The 19,998-nt window shown below is 52.0% G+C and overlaps 1 protein-coding gene across 1 annotated transcript in view; it reads left to right on the top strand.

Moving 5' to 3' along the window:
* The window catches only part of PLXND1 (plexin D1), an 83,058-nt gene that overhangs the window by 1,859 nt on the left and 61,201 nt on the right, over positions 1-19,998 (top strand). The window contains exon 2 of the mRNA XM_037383210.1: positions 18,642-18,818. Coding sequence (XP_037239107.1) covers positions 18,642-18,818 — 177 coding nt within the window. The remainder of the gene's footprint in view (positions 1-18,641; positions 18,819-19,998) is intronic.

The following is a 19,998-nucleotide window of genomic DNA, read 5'->3' as shown; positions in this document are numbered from 1 at the left end:
GGAGGGCGCAGCGCCGTCCCGACCCTTCCCGTGTCCCGTCCTGCGGCCGGCCGGCCCTGCCAGGGGCCGCGCACAGGCTGCCTTGTCTCCTCGCCTTCAGGGGAGTTTGCCATGGTCGCGGTTTGCTACCAAGCGGCTGTAAATATTGACGCCAGATAAAGACGCCTGTTTTCCCTCTCACCGAAGATATGTGATGCTTGGGAAAGGCAGAAAGAAAGAAGGACTGCTTTAAGACTGCATTTTTCCCTTCCTCTGGGAAGGATGCATAACTCAGCTCCATCAAAGATCGTAAAAACATCTGTGTGATTTCCAAGGTAAGATAGAGCGTTTGGGCTTGGGCTTCCCTGTGCAATGCCAGTGGCAAGGAGAGAAAGGTTTCCCATGGTAACCGGAGTGTTTAGTGTGGCATCTCCATGCTGTGTTAAAATATGTAGTCTTAATGCACTGGTTCATAGACCTACTTTAGCAAAGTTGAATAGTTTTTCCCTGGTGGCAAAGTACAGGCTGCTTGACAGCCGGGAAATGTGGTAGTTGTCCTGGCTTTTGAGTTAATTCCACAAAGACTGGGTGTCTTAAACGCTGGGAGCACAGTCATGAAGCCTTGGCAAGGTCACAGCTCTCAGGGGAGTCACTGGGAGTCAGGAATCCTATTTACAGGATGAGAAGGCACCCACAGTGCTTGTTGGCTGTGGCTGAAGCTCAGCATAGCGGCGAATCAGCCCCTCAGCCCCTAGCAGGATTGAACTGTCTCTGCCAGGTGGGTCAGGAGGATGCATTGAGGCTGAGACTTGTGGAGGGTGCTCAGAGAGTTTGCCAGCCTAGCTGTCACTGGAAGGCAGAAAGACACCCGCTTCCCTTGAGCTTCCTCAGTGCTCCAGGACTCTTGGGAAGATAATGTTTTTTCTGACTTTTGCTCAGTAAAGAAAGTAATAATGGCCTAACACTCCTCTAATAATGTTGAAAATATCAAGGACAGTATCCAGTGAGGTATTTGGACAGCAAATTCCCTGGTGATTCCAAGACACCCAGCGCAGGAATGAGATTTCACTCCGTCTTTGGGTCTGGCCCCTGATGCTGTCTGCTGTAAAGTGTGCTCCTGGTAGCGGTACTTCTTTCCGAGCATTCGGTGAGGCAGGCGGCTAGGAGCACGTTGTCAGTTGATGCCACAAAGGCAGCCTGTGAAGGATGGCGGTGTTCTTGAAGGGGTTAGGCATTGAGGGTGTGAGGTTGAGAGGAGGAAGACAGAAATCGCTGAGCCTCGCTGATTCCATAGAAGTTAGCAGAAACCCTCCATGTTTACCATTGTGGTGAGATCAGGCTGCGAAAACATTTGTTTACGTGGAGACAGCGGTATGGCTGGCGGTTATATAGTGTGGATAGGGAAAATCGGGTTTTAGTCCCTACTGACAGTGCTGTGTCGCTGACCTTGAACCAGTCATTTAACCTAAGTGCCTCAGTTTCCTGATTTGCCGCATGATCCTGTAGTTATTACTATTATTCAGAAACCTAACTCACACATAGCATGAGATTGCATTTGTAAAGCTGCTTTGAGATCCTTTGATGTTAAGTACAGCAGGATATAAATGAAGCATACCATTAATATTCGTTCATGCCTAATATTTCTACACTTTCCATTTACTTGAATCGTATTCCTCTAAAACCGCTGACCAAGCCTGCTGGGAAGCCTTCCTACCAGTCAGAAGGAGAGCCTTTCATGATTTTTTGCCTTTTACTTAATCATTAGAATTGCCAACAAGTTAACAAGCTGTTTTCAAGTCCCAGAGTGGCAGTGTCAAGAGAAGAGTTGTAATACTGTGTTTCTTTGTGCTGCAAAAACCGAACATCAATTTCCACCTTCAAGACAATGAAATACTCTAATAATTTTGTCCCAGCCCTGGGAACACAGCAGGAAAATGTATTAAAGCAGCAGCTGGTTTGGCAAAGCAGATCAGCATCTAGCTGCTTTCCCATTATGAGCTCCACGTCTCCACCTTAGTTAGTCTCCACGTTAGTGGGTTTCCAGGTTTTCTTTTGCCTGATAGGTGCTTCGGTATTATCAAAAGTGTGGTTCATTAGTTCTTCATGTGGACTAGGTGGTTGGGTTTTAAGCTCCTTCTGGAAGAAAAAATGAAAACCTAATGATGGCCTGATTCATTCTGAGCGCGCGTTCGGCTGAGGTAGTGGCTTGTTACAAATATGGAGCATGGGCTGTTAGGTGTAATGCGGTGTGAAAGGAAAATCATTGCACCCTTGTGTGCTCTTCTGTCTAATTGAATGCTCCTCTTCAGCACTCGGCTGTGACTCAGCCGGGGAGCTGCAACACTCTGCTGCCAGTGATGGGGTTTTGGAGCGGGCCCTCTGCACATCGGCCATCCCTTGGCTGTCCCCACTGCACTGCTGCAGCAGCGCTCACCGATGAGGGGCCAGGCTCGTTACCCCTCAGCATCGTGAGGAGAGGTCTGATGGGAGGCTGGCACCGCACAGAGGGGCTTCGTTCCTGTGCAGGGGAGCGCTCTCCAGCAATTGTGGCTGGCATGGTGGGAGCTCCTTGTTCAGCTCTCACTGACTGCCTGGGACTGGCCACGTGGGGGGCTGCGGAGAGGGGATGGGTGGACCTGGGGACTGCATGTCTCTGGTGGCTGGCAGGGGAGCCCCGCTGACCCCTTAGCCTGCATCTCCCAGGCTGGGCATGGGGAGTCACCAGCTTGGCCCGGGAGCGGGCCTGCTGCTTTGATGGAGGAGCTAACTTGCAATTAAACACATGCTTAACGACTTTGTGAGACGTGGAGAAAATGTGCAGACGAGGATAGTGTGGGTCAAGGGTGGAGGCTGGTTGGTTGTTCTCGGTGAGTCCTCCTGTAAAGTCATTTACCAAGGAGGTGAATTTGCAGCGGCAGCTTAGGGGAAGGAGGATGTATTAGGGAAGGATTTAGTTTGATTGGGTTCTTGTACTCAGAGTGAGTGGGTGAGCTCTAGGATTGCTTTCCCTCAACAGAAATAGCTTTTTATAATGAATTTTGTGTCAAATACTGGGCTATCTTTGTAATGCATGCAGTTAAAATGAAATACTCGCACAGAGTCGCTGCTGCATTTTGCCCACTCGAAGCCTGGGTGGAATTTGGACCTGAGACCCCAGGAGAGAAGAGGAGTATGAGCTGTCTGTAGCAGACTGTCTTTAACATCATTTGCAGCTTGATGCACTGACAGAGCTTATCAAATCCTGAGGCCACTGAGTAGGTTTAGTTCATGTTTGCACTGTTCTGCCCGAGCAGGATTGCTGCCCAGTAGGCTTGAAGGTCACACTGGCTGTGTGGCTGGAGCATGGCGCAGATGTGGCATGCCAGAGCCCTTGCGAAAGCAGAGCTAGTTAGACCCTGACCCTGGCTTCCCACTGGCCCGAGAGGAGCTGTGTGGGGTGTCCCAGCACCTCCCGCCTCAACACCACTGAAAATAGAAGTACGTCCATTCCTGTGGCACGGGTGGCCATATGCTGTCTCATCGCTACGTCTCAGCAGAGTGAAGCCTCCATGGCATCCCCTCGCCACTGCCCTGTCTCTCAGTCTGGTGTTTGAGGCAGGGAGACACGGTCGGGTACCTTCGTGCTCCTCCAGCTGGCAACTGTCTTTTTGGCCAGGGAAATGAGGACGGCTGCCAGGCAGTCCGAGCCCTGCTCTCCTGGACGTGGCCACAGCAGAAGGGCAAGCGAGTGGGTTTCCAGGCATCTCTGCAAACCTTCCCGCTCTGGGTGTCCAAGTGGCGGCTGACTTGGGGGTCTGAGTTTAACACAAAGTAAAATGCACTGCGTGACAAACAAGCACACTTGAGGAAAAGCTGAGCTGGTAACCCCATCCCACGCTCCCAGCTGTGCTGGACTCCTTGTCTTCTGTGGTTTCTGCGCCGAGCCCCATGCTCTCCTAAAAACTCCCAGAGAGGTAATGGGGGAAAGCAGGCTTGTATTTGTTAGGCTTAGATTTGCTAGCCAGGGATCTGTGTCTCTCCTGGGAAATGTTTCGGGGTCTGCAACTCAAAAAAGGCTGAAAATCCGGTTTGTTTTCTGTGCTGGAAAACATAGGCACGACGGCATGGGATAATGATGCGTTTCAGCATTAATTCTCAAGTTTCTGGCTCTTGTGGCTTTGTGTCAGATCCTGCATGCTCATTGAGCACAGTGTTTTGTGGTGTAATGATGAGACACCCACCAGTGAGCTTTACTATAGCGGGTTGTTAAATAAAACGAACTCCTTGGCTAGACTGTATAAACAGTCTCAGTATATATGTATGCCTGGGCATGGAAATGTGGTTTGAAACCAGTTAGAAAATGTTCCCAAAGAAAAAAAACCCTCATATACACGTGGGAATATGACAAAGCATCTACTTACTGTCCAAATAGACTGTGGCATCTCCATGGGATTGGGTTTTATAGGAGCTGAGTTACTTTGAAGTGCTGGTTTATACTAATTTAGAAATTCCAAACATGAAAATAAATGTGCTCTAACCTTACATCTACTCAAATAAATCCGGAGGATTACCCACAGAAAAGAAACTGGGAATTTACACTTAATTTCTACATTAAAAACGAGGCAGGAGTTCTTGTATCAGGCTTAATTTCTGCTTTTCACGGAACGCGTTGTTTGGAGTTGCTAGCACGCACCTGAAAATGCAAATACCCTGTTACTGCCAAGCTGCACTGTGCTGTTATATCACTGTAATTTGTTTTGCTTCTGGATGTCGTTTTACAAGCAGTGGGAAGTTGGTGTCCCTCCAACACGCTGTCCGAGGGCTGGGTGGTGAGGGGCCGGTCTGCCCATGGAAGGGCTGGCAGGACCTGAGATGCCCGAGATGAGAGGTTCATGCCACAGCCTGAGCTTTGCCGGGCTTTGCAAGACTTCAGACACAGACCCGAGTACTGTGTACCGGCTCTGTCTCTCACCTGGTATTAGCCAGCTGTGGGCAACTGTTGGGTATGTTTCCTTGGGAATTTCTGTGGAAGTATGACCTTCTGCTCGCAGTCCAAGCACTCACAGGCAGAGCCGGAGCCATGTGAATCTTTTCCTTCTTGGGAAGGCAGGCTCAGCTTTGTGGGCTGCCTGTGCCCGGGGGCTTTCCTGCTGCCGGGGCCTGGCGCAGCCCTGGCACAGGGGAGTCTCCCAGGGAGCGGGTCTGTGCCCCCAAGACAAAGGTGGGTGGTGGGAACACACCACCCGGGAGCCCTGGGGCTCACCCCTGCTTTGCATGTGAAGCTCAAACAGATCCCAAATTGCAAAGGGAAATTCGGTTGGGGTGGCAGAATTTTCTTTGCCTGGAAGCCAGGAGTTGCGCTGCTTTAGGTGAGAGAACAGAAAGCAGCTCCTGGCTGTGGCAGATGGAGCCTTGGGACCATGGTGCTGGCTGATGCCAGGTCCCTTGGCAGAGGGGGATCAGAGCTGTTCCACGGGTTTCTGGAGAGCTGGAACCACAGCCAGCTGCGCAGACCTTGTCCTTCTTGGGAGCTTGGCACTCAGACTAACTGATCCATTGAGCTCATTACATTTCCTGTAACTAAATAGTGGTTTAGGTGAGGAACAGGGAAGGGACCATTTTGGCCAAGTCCAGTGTTGCGTGTGGAAGGTACATCACAGCTGGGAGGACACTGGAGCACTCCGGAGAGGTGCTCACATGACCGTATGGAGGTGGTGATCATACCTCGACAGCAGTCTCTTCATTCACGGGTTCTCAACCCTGTCTGTGTAGCCCCAGGTGTTCTCCAGGGCAAGTGTTTGGTTCCCACGTGTGATCATGAGCCTGCTCGCTAGGAGCTCTGACTGGTCCTAGCTTGGCTCTGGGTCCTCCGTGGGTGGAGATGAAGGAATTTGCCATCTCTTTTCTGATTTTTCAAAGTCTACTTTATAGTGATTGAGAGAGAAGATTGGTGGGGCTGCGGGCACCTGGAGGCGTGAATAAGGCACCTAGAGATGTGGATGGGTGCCTGGGAATGCTGTAAAAACACATCGCTACACCTTGTAAATCCCAACAGGTGCCTATTCGAACTCGCAGGCAATGGCACTGTTGTGATATTCTGGCCTGATGACCTCTTCCAGCAAGTTGTTGGAAACATAATAGGTCTGAGCCCCTGGCTATGGTAATTGAATGCAAACACCTAGGCAAGCTAGAACGAGCAGCTGTTGGAAACAATCAATTATAACCACCTGAGTGCCACCATGCACTACCTACAGCAGCGTGGCTGTGCCTCCCGGCTCAGGCTCATGCGTGGCACGTGCGACGGGTCGCCGGTCGTGGCTGGCAGCTCCTCAGTGACAGGGATGGCACGCGCAGGCACCTGACTGCTTGTTTGCACCAAGGAGGTGAAGGACAGGGGTCAGCGTTCTTGACCGGGAGGAAGAAACTGCTCCGTGCCCCGGGGCATGCAGCTGATGCCCGGAGGTGTGACTGCCCATGCTGTGCACCTTGTGCAAGGAGCGACAGGGCTGTGCCTGTGGTGTGGCTGCAGCCCTGTGCGCTCCCAGATCCGTTTGTCGTTGCGCAGCCTCAGCACAGTGCACCAGTCCGTGCTGGGGGAGCGTTACTGCCCACTTTTCACAGGGGGAAGTAGGTGGTCAGAGCCACCTGGCCGATGCCTTGTCATTGATGATGGGTGGCTGTGTCAGGGTTTGAATTGAGGTCCTGAGTGCTGGGGTGCTGCAGTGCCACCGTCCCCCCAGCAACATAGCCGGCATGGGCATGGCGCAGCAGGCGGGGTGAGCCAACCCCTGCAGCTGCAGGAGGGATCCACTTTGCTTTTCTATTTCTTTATTGTTTTGTTTTCTTGTTGGGTTGTTAAAGAAGTGACTGCAAGTCCATATTTTCTTTTCAAGTTGGCTCTAACACGTTGCAGCAAGTGGAGGAGGTGGCAGGCTGTCGATGGCAATCTCCCACTTTGGGAGACTGGTAGAATTTATTGACATTTTTGAGCAGAGGGAGCAGTACTAATTTCTAACATCTGGATAGCAGCTCTGCTGGCAGCTGCCACTCCGGCAGAGTGGGGCTGGCGGGGGCGTGGGACAGCTCACTCCCGAGAAGGCCCCGATCAAACAGAGCCTGGATGAGCCCCTGTTAGTTGTGGCACACTGATGAGCGCGGCTGGTATCAAAGCCTGTGAGATGATTTGGCCTCGTTACCCACTGAGTGTCAGTGGGGCTTGTCCAGTGTGGGGAGCGTACACTGGCTCCTCACACAGATCTGTGCTGAGACTGGGACCAGGATGGCCACAGGGGCCGTGGCATCCTGCAGCAACCGTGGTGCAGCAGTGATGGCCTGTGGTGTGAGCAGAGCTGATCTGCTGTTGCCAGCCCCTGTGCCTCCCTCCAGTTCAGGATGCATTGATGTTTGAAGGGAGTGAATTACAGATAAGCACAGCTTTTGCAGGTGAGGGGTGGGTGGGACAGGGCGTGTGTTGGCTTGGGGTGTTTCTTCAGTGGGCAGTGGGACAGGAGTTAACTTGGATCTCCAGGCTTTTTCCATACTGGGACTGTCATTCTGCTGTGCCCTCCTCTGAAGGTGGCCTGGCCAGAGTGGCAGTCCCTGAGTTTTCTGCCTTGCTCCCAAGGGTGCTGCTGCATGGATGAGCGGGGCCACAAGAGCTGCGAGACCCAGAGCGAGCTCAGGGCTCCTGGTGAGGCTGGTTGAGTCCAGGGCGCAAAGCACAATTTGAGTCTCAGGTCTCGGTGAAGCTGCAGACTTGTGTTTGGATCTGCAGCCACCAAACCTGTGCCAGCTGCTGTGCCACCGACAGCGGGAAGCAGCAGCAGCCTGGCCAGGCAGGACCAGCTGTGGGAGCAAGGCTGCCCATTTTTTGAATCTGAACCACTGGAGGGTCATCATTGCTCTGACAAGATGTCTGTGGCTTATGCATCGCATAGTGGTGCTGGAATACAAATATTTTCATTCTAACCCAGAAGCAAAGATGCCTGAAAGTCTGGATTTTGCAGATATGTACCTCTATTATTTGAAGGAAATTTGGAACTTGTTCTCCCGTTTTTGTCTCATCTCTGTTTAAAGTATTTTGCTGCTTCGTACTGCTCCCTTCTGGAGCAAAGCCCTTCAGCTATTAGATTTGTATCCCACCGTCTGCTGACTGCTGCCAACATTCAGTGGGTTCTGAGTTGCTAGTGGCCAAAAGCCATCGCTGGTGGATTGCCTAATTAAAAGGGGCCATTGAAAACCTGGCATGTTCTAGAAAACAGTTGTGTGTAGAGTGAACTTTTTAGGAATAGTTGGGAAATGTTTGCAGTACAATGATAGCAGTTGATGAAGAAGAGGAGATGTGAAAGATGAGGGGGTTTTAATGTAAAATAAAATAGCATTTTCCAAGTTAGATGCGTGAGTCCCTGCCATCCTTCAGTACATTTCGTGGATCCAGACAGGAACTGCAAGCGGTACCAAGGCACCAGGACTGGCGTGCTGCTGCATGCTGTTCTTCGGAGAGTGGTGGACCCAAATCTGGGAGCTGGCTCTTGCAAGGAGTGGGCTCTGGTTGGGCTTTCAGCAATCAGTGTGGCAGGTCATTATGTGGGAAGGAAATTGTGGCTGAATCTCTGCTTGAGGGGACAGATATCCATGTCTGGAGAGCAACTGATGCAGATGATTTCTTCCCCGCACTTTTTCATTTGGTTTGAATCGCGCGCATCCCTGGGGTGAGCCACACAGCAGAAGGCTGGGATGGGTGTTCCCATGCATTCCTCCTGGGATTCCCCCTGCCAGGAGAGCGCTGGCCTCTCAGCACACTGGGGCTCCCTGACTGGAAATGCTCCTTGGCCACTGTCAAATAAGCTGCTGAAGAAAGGTTTAAAGTTTCAGGGAAGAGCTGGGGTTGCAGTGTTATATTCCTGGGATCTGCTAACTGTAGTGTCATTTTTTGCTGAGATTTGCTGTCATGGCAAGCTACAGAGCTCAGTGGATCTTTCCAAATAGTTTTGGAAGCACCTGTAAATCTTGAAGACAAGATAAAAAATGGTAGAGAAAAGGAAAGCCTTCCATACATCAACCAAGGAAGAGAGGTGCTCAGTTGCTGAATCCAGTAGGACCACTGATTTTTAACACACTTTGAAATTATTCTGCTGATTCTAATTTCCTAGCTGGGAGGGACAGGTGGGGAGAGATGCAATACTGGAAAGTCAACAGGCACAGTGCTTTCAGTGAGGTGTCTGGAGAATGTCTTCGGCTTCATACAAGCGCCGCCTGTGAGAGGAGGCTGTGTCTCTGTGAGTCCAGGGGCTGGCCGCAGGTTAGAGGGCCTTAATTCTTCACACTTCCCATAACCATCCTTTTAACCTGTTTACCTGAATTTTCTCAGTCCCGAAAATGAGGGTGGAGGTCTCTGTCTCGTGTGTTAAGGGTGTAGGAAGGGTACAGCTGTGAGCTGGGGAAGCAGTGCATCTGCCGTAGACCATATCTTTATGCCTTGGTTACTTCTGCATTTGGAGTGCTTGGTTAATGAGCAAAAAGGCTTTTTTCAACCTTGCCATGCCAAGCTACCGCAGCTGGCTGGGTGCTGGAGCAAGCAGTGTTGTTTTGTTTCTGGACGCCGGTGCCAAGGCTGCTGAGCAGGCGAAGCGCACAGTGGTACCCGTGGAGGATGCCTCTGCGGCATGGCGGTGTGGGGCAGCGCTACCGTTCAGGGGCAGGTTTTACTGAGGATGCATAAAAATAGAGTTCTGCTCGTTATATCTGAGCTTAAATGATTTTGGCAGAGGTAATGAGGAAGATACAGGAAAACATTTCCTATAAACTGTTGCTAAATGCAGATTTGAACTGACACATGCAAAAGACCAGTTGTGTTAGGTAAGAAGTTGTTACTTTAATGGATGATTTTTTCAGCCCTGAGTCACACAGATATGCCTTCAGAGCATGTAAAGTGCTAAGTGTTAGTAGTAGCAATAGTAAAAAAATAACCCCCAAAGACTGAGGAACCGAACTCACAGTTCACCCAGGACTCTCCTCCCTGTGAGAAGGAGTTTGAATAGTTTGAGATTGGTTGCTGAAGCCAAAGCTCAACATAAATGAGAAACACAGCTTGAGTGGTGGAAAGGGGGGCTCTCCCAAGGGAAGAGCAGCTAAGAAAATACAGCCTGAATAAATCAGCTGTCTTACTGCAAACAGTTTTGAGGGTGACATGTTAGTTTGGCTTTGAGAGCGGTGTGGGTGTCCTTGGGACAAGGCACGCTTGTCTGATCTGCTCTGCTCCTTGTCCCTGGGGAGCGGGGCAGAGGAGCCATGTTTCCAACAGGGGGGAATTTAAAGGACATACAAACTCTTGCTGCTTAAATGCATGTTATTTTGGCTATGACAACCCCTTTGGAGCCTGTTGTTCGTTAATCCCTCTGCTTGCCCATTCCTGAGGGATTTGATTGTATAATCTGAAGTATTGTATTTAATGCAGGATGAAAGCTAACATAATAAGCTTGACTGGTCTTCCTGGTGGCATGAAGGATGTGTAATTTCAGTTAAAAGAGTGCTACTTTTTTATGAGCTCCCCGTGCAGTTGCATGTGCTGCTTCAGCTCCCTGCAGCATGAAGTACCGGTGTGTGCCAGACCCCCGGCTCGTGTGGAGCAAGGAAGGAGACCCGTGCTTGGACTGCCTGGGCTGGCCGGAGGTGTCCCAGGGGATGGGTGTGCAGAGCAGGTCCTGCCAGGCTCCTGTCCACATTGCCCTCAGTGTTCTTTACCAGTTGTTCAGCCTCAGGGTCAGCACGATGGGGCTGGGGCTGCTGGGGTGGTGGATGGCCACAAGTCTAGCCAGTTCCTGCTGGAGGATGCGGCAGAGGAGACCAAGGGGGTGATCACACTGTCTAGCTGCACGCGTCCGGCCTCAGTGCCACCACTGGAGCTGAGACTGGAGCCTCTGGGGACTCCTCAGGGCTCTTACATCCTCCCTAACACCCCAAGGAGGGCTCACATTGTAGACACCCCCTGTCCTTTCCTCCTGCACCTGCAGTGATGCAGCAGAGGCTGGATGGCCGCAGGAAGTCTGCGCTTGTCCCAGCGGTTGTCAGGCTTTGGCCTCACTGTAAGCAGGCTGACTGGCTTTGCCTACAGCCCACCTCTTCCCTGGTCCTGTCCCAGCCTTTGGGCTCACCTGCATCTTCCCTCCGAGGCGGGTTCTTGCAGGCAGCAGCCGAGCAGGTGTATGTGAGGGTTGCCACTGCTGGAACAGCAGCCAGAGCTTGTCATTTGCCCTCTGAGATGAGAGACAGTGCTGGGAGCATCTTGCGGCATTTCCAACCCCCTCACCTCTGGTGGTTTGAGGTCTGCGGTCACGGCAGGAGCAAATGTGGCTGCTGCCACTTAGATGCAATGGTTGGGCCAGACCCAGGCTTGGCCTTGAGCTCGCTGCAGGCCTGTCTCTTTGCAGACTCGCCTAAAACGGTTTCTCCTTTGCTTTCAGGGGGGCTGGTGGGCTCAGCCTGTCGGGTCAGCTCTGGTCCCGAGTCTGGCTTCAGGCACACGGTCTGCCAAGCCCGTCACCTTCCAACGGGCAAGCACCTCGACCATTACCAAAAACTCAGAAAGTGGTGAAGGGCAGGACAAGTGACATGGGCACCCGGGGCTGCCAGGCATCTTGTGCCTCTGATTGTGCGGGTTCCCAAGTAATTCTTGCGCAGCACAGAACAGGTCTAAGGAGATGCAGAGTCCAAGAGAACCGCTTGCCTGCAGAGTGCTTGCTGCGCCCTGCCTTCCCCAACGGCTGCCGGTCCTGTGCTTGCTGAGCATCCTTCCCAGCTTGCTCTGCTGCCTTCACACAAGGGACACAAGCCTGAATTCTTCAGTCGTTTTAATCAGGTGCATGTCCCATGTGAAACTGCCGAGAGTGAATGTTAGGAGCTGGCAGGAAAGAAAAGGGTTGAAGTTGAGAGTAGAGAGAGGGAAGAATGAGTTTTATAAGATGGGGGGGAAAAAAGCTTTCCTCTAAAATAAAAATTAAGATAAGAAGCTGAAAAACTGCCAGGCATCAGGAGCTCAGCAGAAGCCAAAGGAATGCTTTCCGGCATGGGGTGGCATTTGTCTGCGGTGGAGGGAGGAGCGGGTGCGCTGACATGGTCATTTTTCTCTCCAAGCGGCCGATGCAGCTCTGCTGCTGGTGCCGCTGGCTGTGGTGTGGCGGACGCGCGTTTGGCCGGGAAGTGGTGCTTCCTGGCGCTTTTGACAGAGGGAAGCTGGTGGTAGTTTTTCATTAGCAATTACTCCTCTTCAGCAAGACATTGACTTTCCCAGTTTGGGGCTGGAGGCAATAGTTGTCCCAGGTGTTGTCTGTGCCGGGGCGAGGCATGCAGGGCTGCATGTGGATCGTTTTGGTCTCCCAGGGAACGACCCAACACACAGGTCTGCAGGAGGGGTCCCAAGGGCTGCTGCCGCGTGGCTCTTGTGCTCAGGGGAGCATCTGGGCAGGTCCTGCAGATGTGGACAGGCCCCTGGCATTACTTGGGCAGTGCTGATTTACCCCCTGGGGCACTGTCTGCTGCCATGTCTCAATGCCATCTGGCTGGAAAAGCTGGTGGCTTGATGGAGCTGGGGCCAGGGCTCCCTGCAGGCAGGACATGGTCCAGGTGGCTCCTAAGAGCAGTCAGATGGGTGTTTGGGCAGCCTGGTACTGGTGTCACACTGCTGGCTTGCAGAGCACTGTGAACCAGGTTGACACTGTGCAAACGTGCGAAACGCTGCAAAATCACCGCTGCCTTGCTCAAGAAACTTGTAGTCTAAGCAAACAGTGAAACCAGGGTGCAAATCTCATTTTAAGCTTTTTTTTTTTTAAGACATCTGCTGTGCTGTGGGGGTGCTGATTGCTTAGTGTGGATGATTCTCGAGAAAAATTCAGCAAGATTCATTTTATCAGAGGTTCTCAGCCCGAGTGCCTCGACTGGCCAAGAGTGCACGTTGATTTGCCTCCTGTTGCCAAAGAAATAGGATGGGAAGTTAGAGAGGCTCTCTTATAATGGCTGCCCTTACAGCAGCACTACAATTAGAGACTGCTTACGTCTCAAGTGCCTTAACAGTAGAGTCCTCTTCTGAGGATGACATTTTCTTCCAGGCATCCCAAAAAGCCTGGTTTTGACAGCTCTGGTTGCGACGCTCCAGCAGATAAACGCGTGATTGTGTGTACAAACTGCTGGCAGCACAGGGGGTGGGGGGCTCCGGGATGAATGGGCTCTGCCTGGGAGGGGTTGCGTGGCCAGTCTGGGTTCTGCTTGACACAGAGAAGAGCTTGTACTTTATGTTATCGTAATGCAGCCGGGCTGGCTTGCCACCATCTCTCTGCCCGTTTCCCTACGGTGTCTGTGCAGTATTTCCACATTGGTTTTTTAGCCTCTCCCTACTGTTCAACTTTTAAGTCCGTGTCCTGCTGTTCTCTTTGGACAGCATCCAAATTATTTTGCATATTCCCTCTGCAGTCAGAGATTTCCCTGAGTCATACCTAAATGTTAATAAAAGCCTAATGGTTTATGTTAAGGAAGGAGAGAGATAAAACTAGAGCCCTTTTATCACAGACTTTAATGGCCTGAAAATGTCAGTTGTGTGGGAGCAACTGCCAAATTTTGAGCCTATGAAGACGATGGCTAAGTCCCACAAATCAACAAGTTTGGAGCGGATTATCGGATGCTGGCTGTGTCATTTTCCCAGGACTCCAGGCCTGCTAGAAGCCGACACTTTAATCCACTCTGATAGGATGCATGAAAGGGGCCGGAGTCCCTTCCCACTGACTGCTGCTGGGCGAAGCTTTCCAACCCGCTGCAGTGGAGTCAGAAAAGCCTGGCTGAAAGCAAAAGCTGCAGGGCTTTTTTTCTGAACTGCAGCCTGCTTTTGATTCAGAAATAAACTCCATCTTTGCTTAAGAACTATTTTTAAAGTCACAAACACAGGATGCAGAAATCTGTACGTTTCATGGTTTTCCTGAGTGCTGTCTCACCACTCCTCTTCCTCCTTCTGTTTCCAGCTGACTTCCTTCCTGAAGGGACATCCTGCACGCCTGCCTCTGGGGTGCAGTGCCCAGGGCTGGGGAGTTGTAATGGAAATTCTGGGAAATCGCTTTTTCTGCTCCTTTTAGGCCTGGGATAAAGAACTGAACTTGCACCGTGAAAATAGCTGAAACTTGAGCTCTGATGTGGCTGGAAATCTTTTATCTCTGTCCCGCTTTGTTTTTGCAATCACGCTCAGGGGTTAATCTGAGTAACCCTCCTCTTAGATGTGGCTCCTTGGTTTGAACTAATTTATATCACGTGTGAAATTTGAAGAAATACTGAGTATGCCCTCCTCGCAAGTGCGCAGGGTGAGAGCGGCGCTGCTGGGCTGGTGCTGGCTGTGGGTTGTCTCCAGCTTGCACCCGGGGCAAAGTGGCAGAGTCAAATGTTTTGGGTGCAGAAGGATTCGAACCTAGAGGTGCCCATGGGTTACTGGGTATCCGGGGCGCGTAGCAAGAAGAATGGTGGCAGTATAGAAAATGACCATGGGGTTGTTTTAAAATGCAGGTGATAGAAGGGGATCAGATTTGGAAGAAAACTTTTGTGCTTTGTCTGCTTCAGGGTAGGGCAGTTTGATTTAAGACTGAGTGAGATTTAACCCATTCTGCATGGTGAAAGCCTTTTAGCCCAACCTTTAAGTGCGGTTTCCCCAGCTGCAGTGATTGCCTGGTGCCTGCAGAAGGATGTGACTTCATCGTATCCTGTTTACTGTAACGTGACAGAGTTAAGATGTCCCCTTGGTGCTGTGGCATACAGACAGCAGCAGCACAGTGTGTCACCCCATGCTGGGACCTGAGAGAGGGAAACACCGTATGTCTCCTCCTGCCCGTCTGTTGGAAGAGCTGATGTCATGTAAAGAAAGGTGTTTCGGAGGAAGGATGTGTGGGGCCAAAATAAAGCTTGGCCTGCGTTACAATATCCTGTTTACCGTGGAAAACACTTTGCGCTGATATTAGCTCTGAAATGTGTGATTTATAAGCGGGCAGGGGAGCAGATAAGGAACTTCCCGTGATTTTGGCCACCTGTGAGAAGAAAGGGCTGTGTCCTTTGGGCTGGGGGGTGGTGAAGCTGCTGGCAGACAAATGCCGGTACTGGCTCTGTGGGCAGCTGCTGTGGGGGCGAGGTCCTGAGCATCCCTCAGGCTCCCGGGTGTCCTGAGGTTCCTCTGTGCCTCAGTTTCCCAGCAGGAAGGAGCCTTGTGAGCTTCAAATGATTAATATGGTAAAGAGTAATGAGAAGGGGCTAGAGATAATCATCCCCAAGACAAATAAGTAAACCCAAGTGCATCTTTAAAGGTCTGGCTGTGAATGGAAGGGACCATTAAATCAGAAAGGTAAACGGCCTGCTGTTTCCTCTGTATGGTTTTAAAAAGGTATGTTGCCCCGTTGCGGGGTGGTGGGGAGCACACACGCTTAAGAATTTGGGCTGCAATTTTATTTTTTAATAAAATGAAATTCTGTAAAACTGCAAAATGCCTTTAGCAACAAGTCACTTGCATCCACAACACTTGATCCTTTCGTCTCGGTCCCATGTGAACTGGGCTGCAGCTCTGAGTGTGTTGCCTCCTGCTTGGCACCTGCTTCAGCAGAGGAAGTTTTTCAAACCAGTCTTTGTTACTGCACATCTGATGCGCCCAGCGGCAGCAGTGGACGCAAGGTCTGGTGTCTGCTGGGGCGCAGGGGACTGAGGTCAGGGTGGTTTCATGGAGAGGACCCAGTCTACCATTGGTGGCAGTGTGCTTGTGCTGCTCCAGCAGCAGGGAAACGAGCTCTGGATGGTCTCAGTGGCGCGCTCCCTCTGGGCAGGGGTGTGAGCCTGGTATCCGCAGAACGGGGGGATTGCCTGCTGTGGGTGCCGTTGTGCAGGGGGTGCTGTGGGTCTGTGATGGCACCGGGTACTTGGGAGGCCAGTGCCGACCGGCTGCTGCAAGAGACAGAGCGCGGGCTGGCACTGCAGTTCCACCCAGCCTGGTAAGGTTTGCTGCTGCCTTCTCCCATGTGAAGAGGAGGAGTGGCAGTGCCATGTCCTGCAGTCCCCACACTGGCTGCCACTCCATGGGCCAGCCCCGGCCACTGCAGAGCGGTCACTGGCCCTGGGGTGTGGGGTGGGGGTCTGCCAACCCTGTTGGGGGGTGTTGTCCCTTGCTCCTGGAGACACAACCCAGCTGCTTCACATACATTGTGGGCTTGAACAAGTTTCTTCACCGTTTCTGTCCAGGGATGTGTTGTTCTCTTGTGGCACCAACCCAAGACCGGTGGCCAGGCACCAGGCGGGAGGTGCATCCCACACTGGGGCCAGAGTGGAGGGGTGGTCCTGCCCAGGTCTCATGCTCTCGCTGCAAAGCCTGAAGATTTGCTTAATCTTCTAAACCGTCTGGAGAAAGGGGAGAGCTGAAGATTTAGTTTGGTTCCATTAATGAAATAATAACGATAATAACGGAATTAAAATACAGGCCCCGGCACACTGAGCCCAGGGAGGAGGGACTGCTGAACAGGCTGGTTGTCAACTTCTCTTGCCTACTGGAAGCACGTGGTCCAGTTTCTTAACAGGCATGGCCTCAAATCCTTGCATTTGTTCTGCTTAAATTAGCACTCCTGATGATTATTTTGGAAGGAATATCCACGTTATGGCTGAGTTCTGTAAGGTGTAAAATGTGCTTAGTTCTAGGGGTGTGGGCTGCAGTCCACTGTCAGTCCTTTGCCTAGAGTTTTGTACCTGCCCTGCAGCGCCAGCCCCTGCCCCCAGAGGGGTGACGGTGCAGTGGTAGAATTGTAGCTTCTCTTAAGATGAGCCTGAAATGACACTTTAGATGATGTGGTAATGGCCCTTGAAACATGCCCATCACTTGAACGACTTCAGCTGCACCCACAGCACTTCATAAAAGCTGCTGCAGGATGTGAATTGTCAGCAGTGAGACTGTTGTGATGTTCAGACATTGTTGAATCCATCCACATTGTCTGAGCAGAAATTGTAAGGAAATCCTCAGAGGATTGGGGGTGAGAGCGGTCATAAATCTTGGGTGTGTCTCGACAGGGCAAGAGGAATGAGGCATCGGTCCTGTTTTCAAATGCTGCTGTCACGCAGCAACTGTGTTAATTAATTTAGCACAGGATAGTGAAGTCTGTTGTCTTGCTTTGGGCCAGATGAGCCAAATGCATGCTTGTGGACAAGGCTCAAGGTGAGGAGTCCTTAACAGTTGTACCCTGCCTTTGCCCCTTGGCACCTGATCATGAATTGACACGGGAGCCTTGATACTGGCCCTGTGCCCCTGGTCGCTGGCCCTTGTGCCGGGCAGCTTGCTTGCTGGGGCCAACCCTGGCGGTGCCGCTCACTGGGGTGGTTCTGCTGGAGCCAGGCACCTGCTTGAGCTGCAGCACCTGCCGTCCTGCTGTCTCAATTTTTCTGTAGCAAAGGCAGTTCCTGCTCCCCCAGAGCTTCGAGGAACAGCTTGAGAGCAGAAGCCGTAGGCAGATAACAAGCATCTTGTGGTCTTGGGCACAGGGCACAGCTGTGCTTGCTCCCCAGGGCACAGTGAGTGGCTGTGGGCTGAGGCTGGACGGGTCGCTGGCTCCAGCCATTCTGGGCAGAGGTTTGCAGCCGCGGCTCTTCCCTCTGTGTCCTGCATGCAGCACGGTGCCTCCTCCTGCTTAGCAGCTCCTCCTCCTGCTCAGTAGCTCCTCCATCACATCCCATCCCAGTGGAAGATCAATGGAAATTTTGCTGCTGACTGCAGTAGCAGCAAGATCAGAGCCAGGATTTACAGTCCTGAGAGTCGCCAACAAGTTTCCCCCCCACACCCTTTGGCTCTCTTAGTCACTTCCTGACTTACTAGCATGGAAATAATATTTTGAGTTCTTTTATTGGAGAAACTTTTTTGCTTCACCTTTTGTTTGAGAACAGAGGAGTGGGAGATGGCTGCTGGGCTTGCAGCTGTCACAGCTGAGTGTGGCCCTGTGCGTTCCTGAGCGCCGATCCTGAGTGCCAGCTCGTGGGAAGGGGACCCATCGCAGCACTGGGGCGGTGTGTTGGGACCAGCCCTCTGCAAGGGCAGGTGGCTGCTGGGGAGGGCTCATCTTTGGCGGGCTAAGAAGCCTTCCCTGCATGCAGCCCCCAGCAGTGAGGGGCTTCCAGCATCGTGCTGGAGAAGGAACCTCTGACCACTTTGCTGGGAGAGGGAGACAGGGAGAGCCCTTGTCCCCTTTTACTGTCACACCAGATTTTTGTGTAGAGGTGAGGGTGCTGCTACAGTAAATGGGCCTTCAGCTGGAGGACTCCCTGCCAGGACCTCTGGGACCCCATCCTGGGATACCCTGCGCCAGGATGGCTCCAGCAGCAGCGCTGGTGCTGCCCTGATCCCACCTGTGCCATAGCACCATAGCAGAGCTCCACCGAGAGCTCATCTCCAGCCAAGTCTGGTCTGGATTTGACTCTGAGGGTAGGTCTGGCAGGCATGAAGGAGGCTCTATTACAGCTCTCTGCTCTTGTATTAACCAGTTACACTTTCCTGTTCCATGGCTCGGCAGTGAGGAGCTTTCCCAGGGCACAACAGGGCCGTCAGCTCGGCCAGGCTGAGCCCGAGGTGGTGATGGCGGGGGGGGTGAGGGGGTGCTGTCGTGTCTGCTGCCACCACTGATGTGCGTGTCTCTCTGCAGCTGCAGCCAGAGCAGCTGGACTGTGGAGCCGCGCACCTTCAGCACCCGCTAGCCATCGTGAACCCCGTCACGGCCACCCCCGTGTTCACCTACAGCGGCCTGACCGCCGTGGCAGTGGCCAGCGTCAATAACTACACTGTTGTGTTCCTGGGCACCGCCAGCGGAGGACTCCTGAAGGCAAGTGGAGATCGGCAGCACCAGCACGGGGAGGCAGGGCTGGGGGGGCCGAGCAGGGCAGTGGGTCTTCCCCTTCCAGCACCTCTGGTTTGCATGGAGGACAGCGTCTGCTGTCGGGTTTGTCTGAGCACCTGCTTTCATTTGGCAATGAAGAAGTAATTGGATGCCGCTGTAATCTGTGCAATGATACATGCTGCCCAGCGACTGGTGGCCGTTAATTACTGTTCAAGGCTGCCATGTGAGCAGGATGTTCTTGATGAACCCTGCGCCTGGAAACATTATTGTGCAGCATTTAATTATTAACGGCTCTTCTAATAAATTCTCCCTCTGAGTTGATGGCTTTTGAAGGCTCCATGTACACAGGGGAATCACCAAGAGATGCTTCATCACAGCTGAGTCCGAAGCAGGTGTGAATCCATGCGTCTGATGGAATATCTTTTAAATAACGTGCCAAAGGCAATGCAATACCCTGGCTCCAGAGCCAAGGTGCAAGGCCAAGGTTTCAGTAACTTTGGTGCTTGGAGTTTGCCAAAGTTAGTTTTGATGCCAGCCAGCCACAGCAGTTTGGTGCACTCTCAGCATCAGAAGTGCCTAGAGGAGAGGGGGGAAAAAAAGCCCTGGAAGGCTGGTACCTGATTTGTCTCATCAGCCTGGGGTGAGTGTGCATAATGTGGAATATTGAATCAAAATGCTTGGAGAGAAGAAGACTGATCCAGCCTCTTCCCTTGCGTCCAAGTGCTCCTGGAAAAAATGTGGGAACAACCACAAAGAAACTCACTGCTTTGATTTTTGCCCACAGGGGCAGGTAACTGATGAGGGTGGGAGGAAGCTGGCAGCCCGGCCAGGTGCACCAAGCTGCAGAGGCACATGCCACACTCAGCGCAGCCCCTGTTCACACAGTATTAACAGCTCTTCTTCCATTATCATCTTGGAGAAAGCAGCCTTATCTGCTGTGCTTCCATTAGGGAGAGGCTCCTGGCTACCCTTTGCTGGGATAATTTGCTCAGATAGCTCTAATCTAATTCTACAACACAGCTGCATAACCAGAAGCCTTTTTACCTTTGGGGCTCCTTGTTATTTGGCACAGGATACAAGATACTTTGTGTGAGTTATCATTCAGATTTTCTGCCTGAGAAAAGACAGCAAAGGGGCACAAATAGTGCTCGACCAGCTCCTGCCA

Source organism: Falco rusticolus, chromosome 4, assembly GCF_015220075.1.
Source record: "Falco rusticolus isolate bFalRus1 chromosome 4, bFalRus1.pri, whole genome shotgun sequence".
Lineage (NCBI taxonomy): Eukaryota > Metazoa > Chordata > Aves > Falconiformes > Falconidae > Falco > Falco rusticolus.
This window is presented reverse-complemented; position numbering and strand designations above follow the sequence as displayed.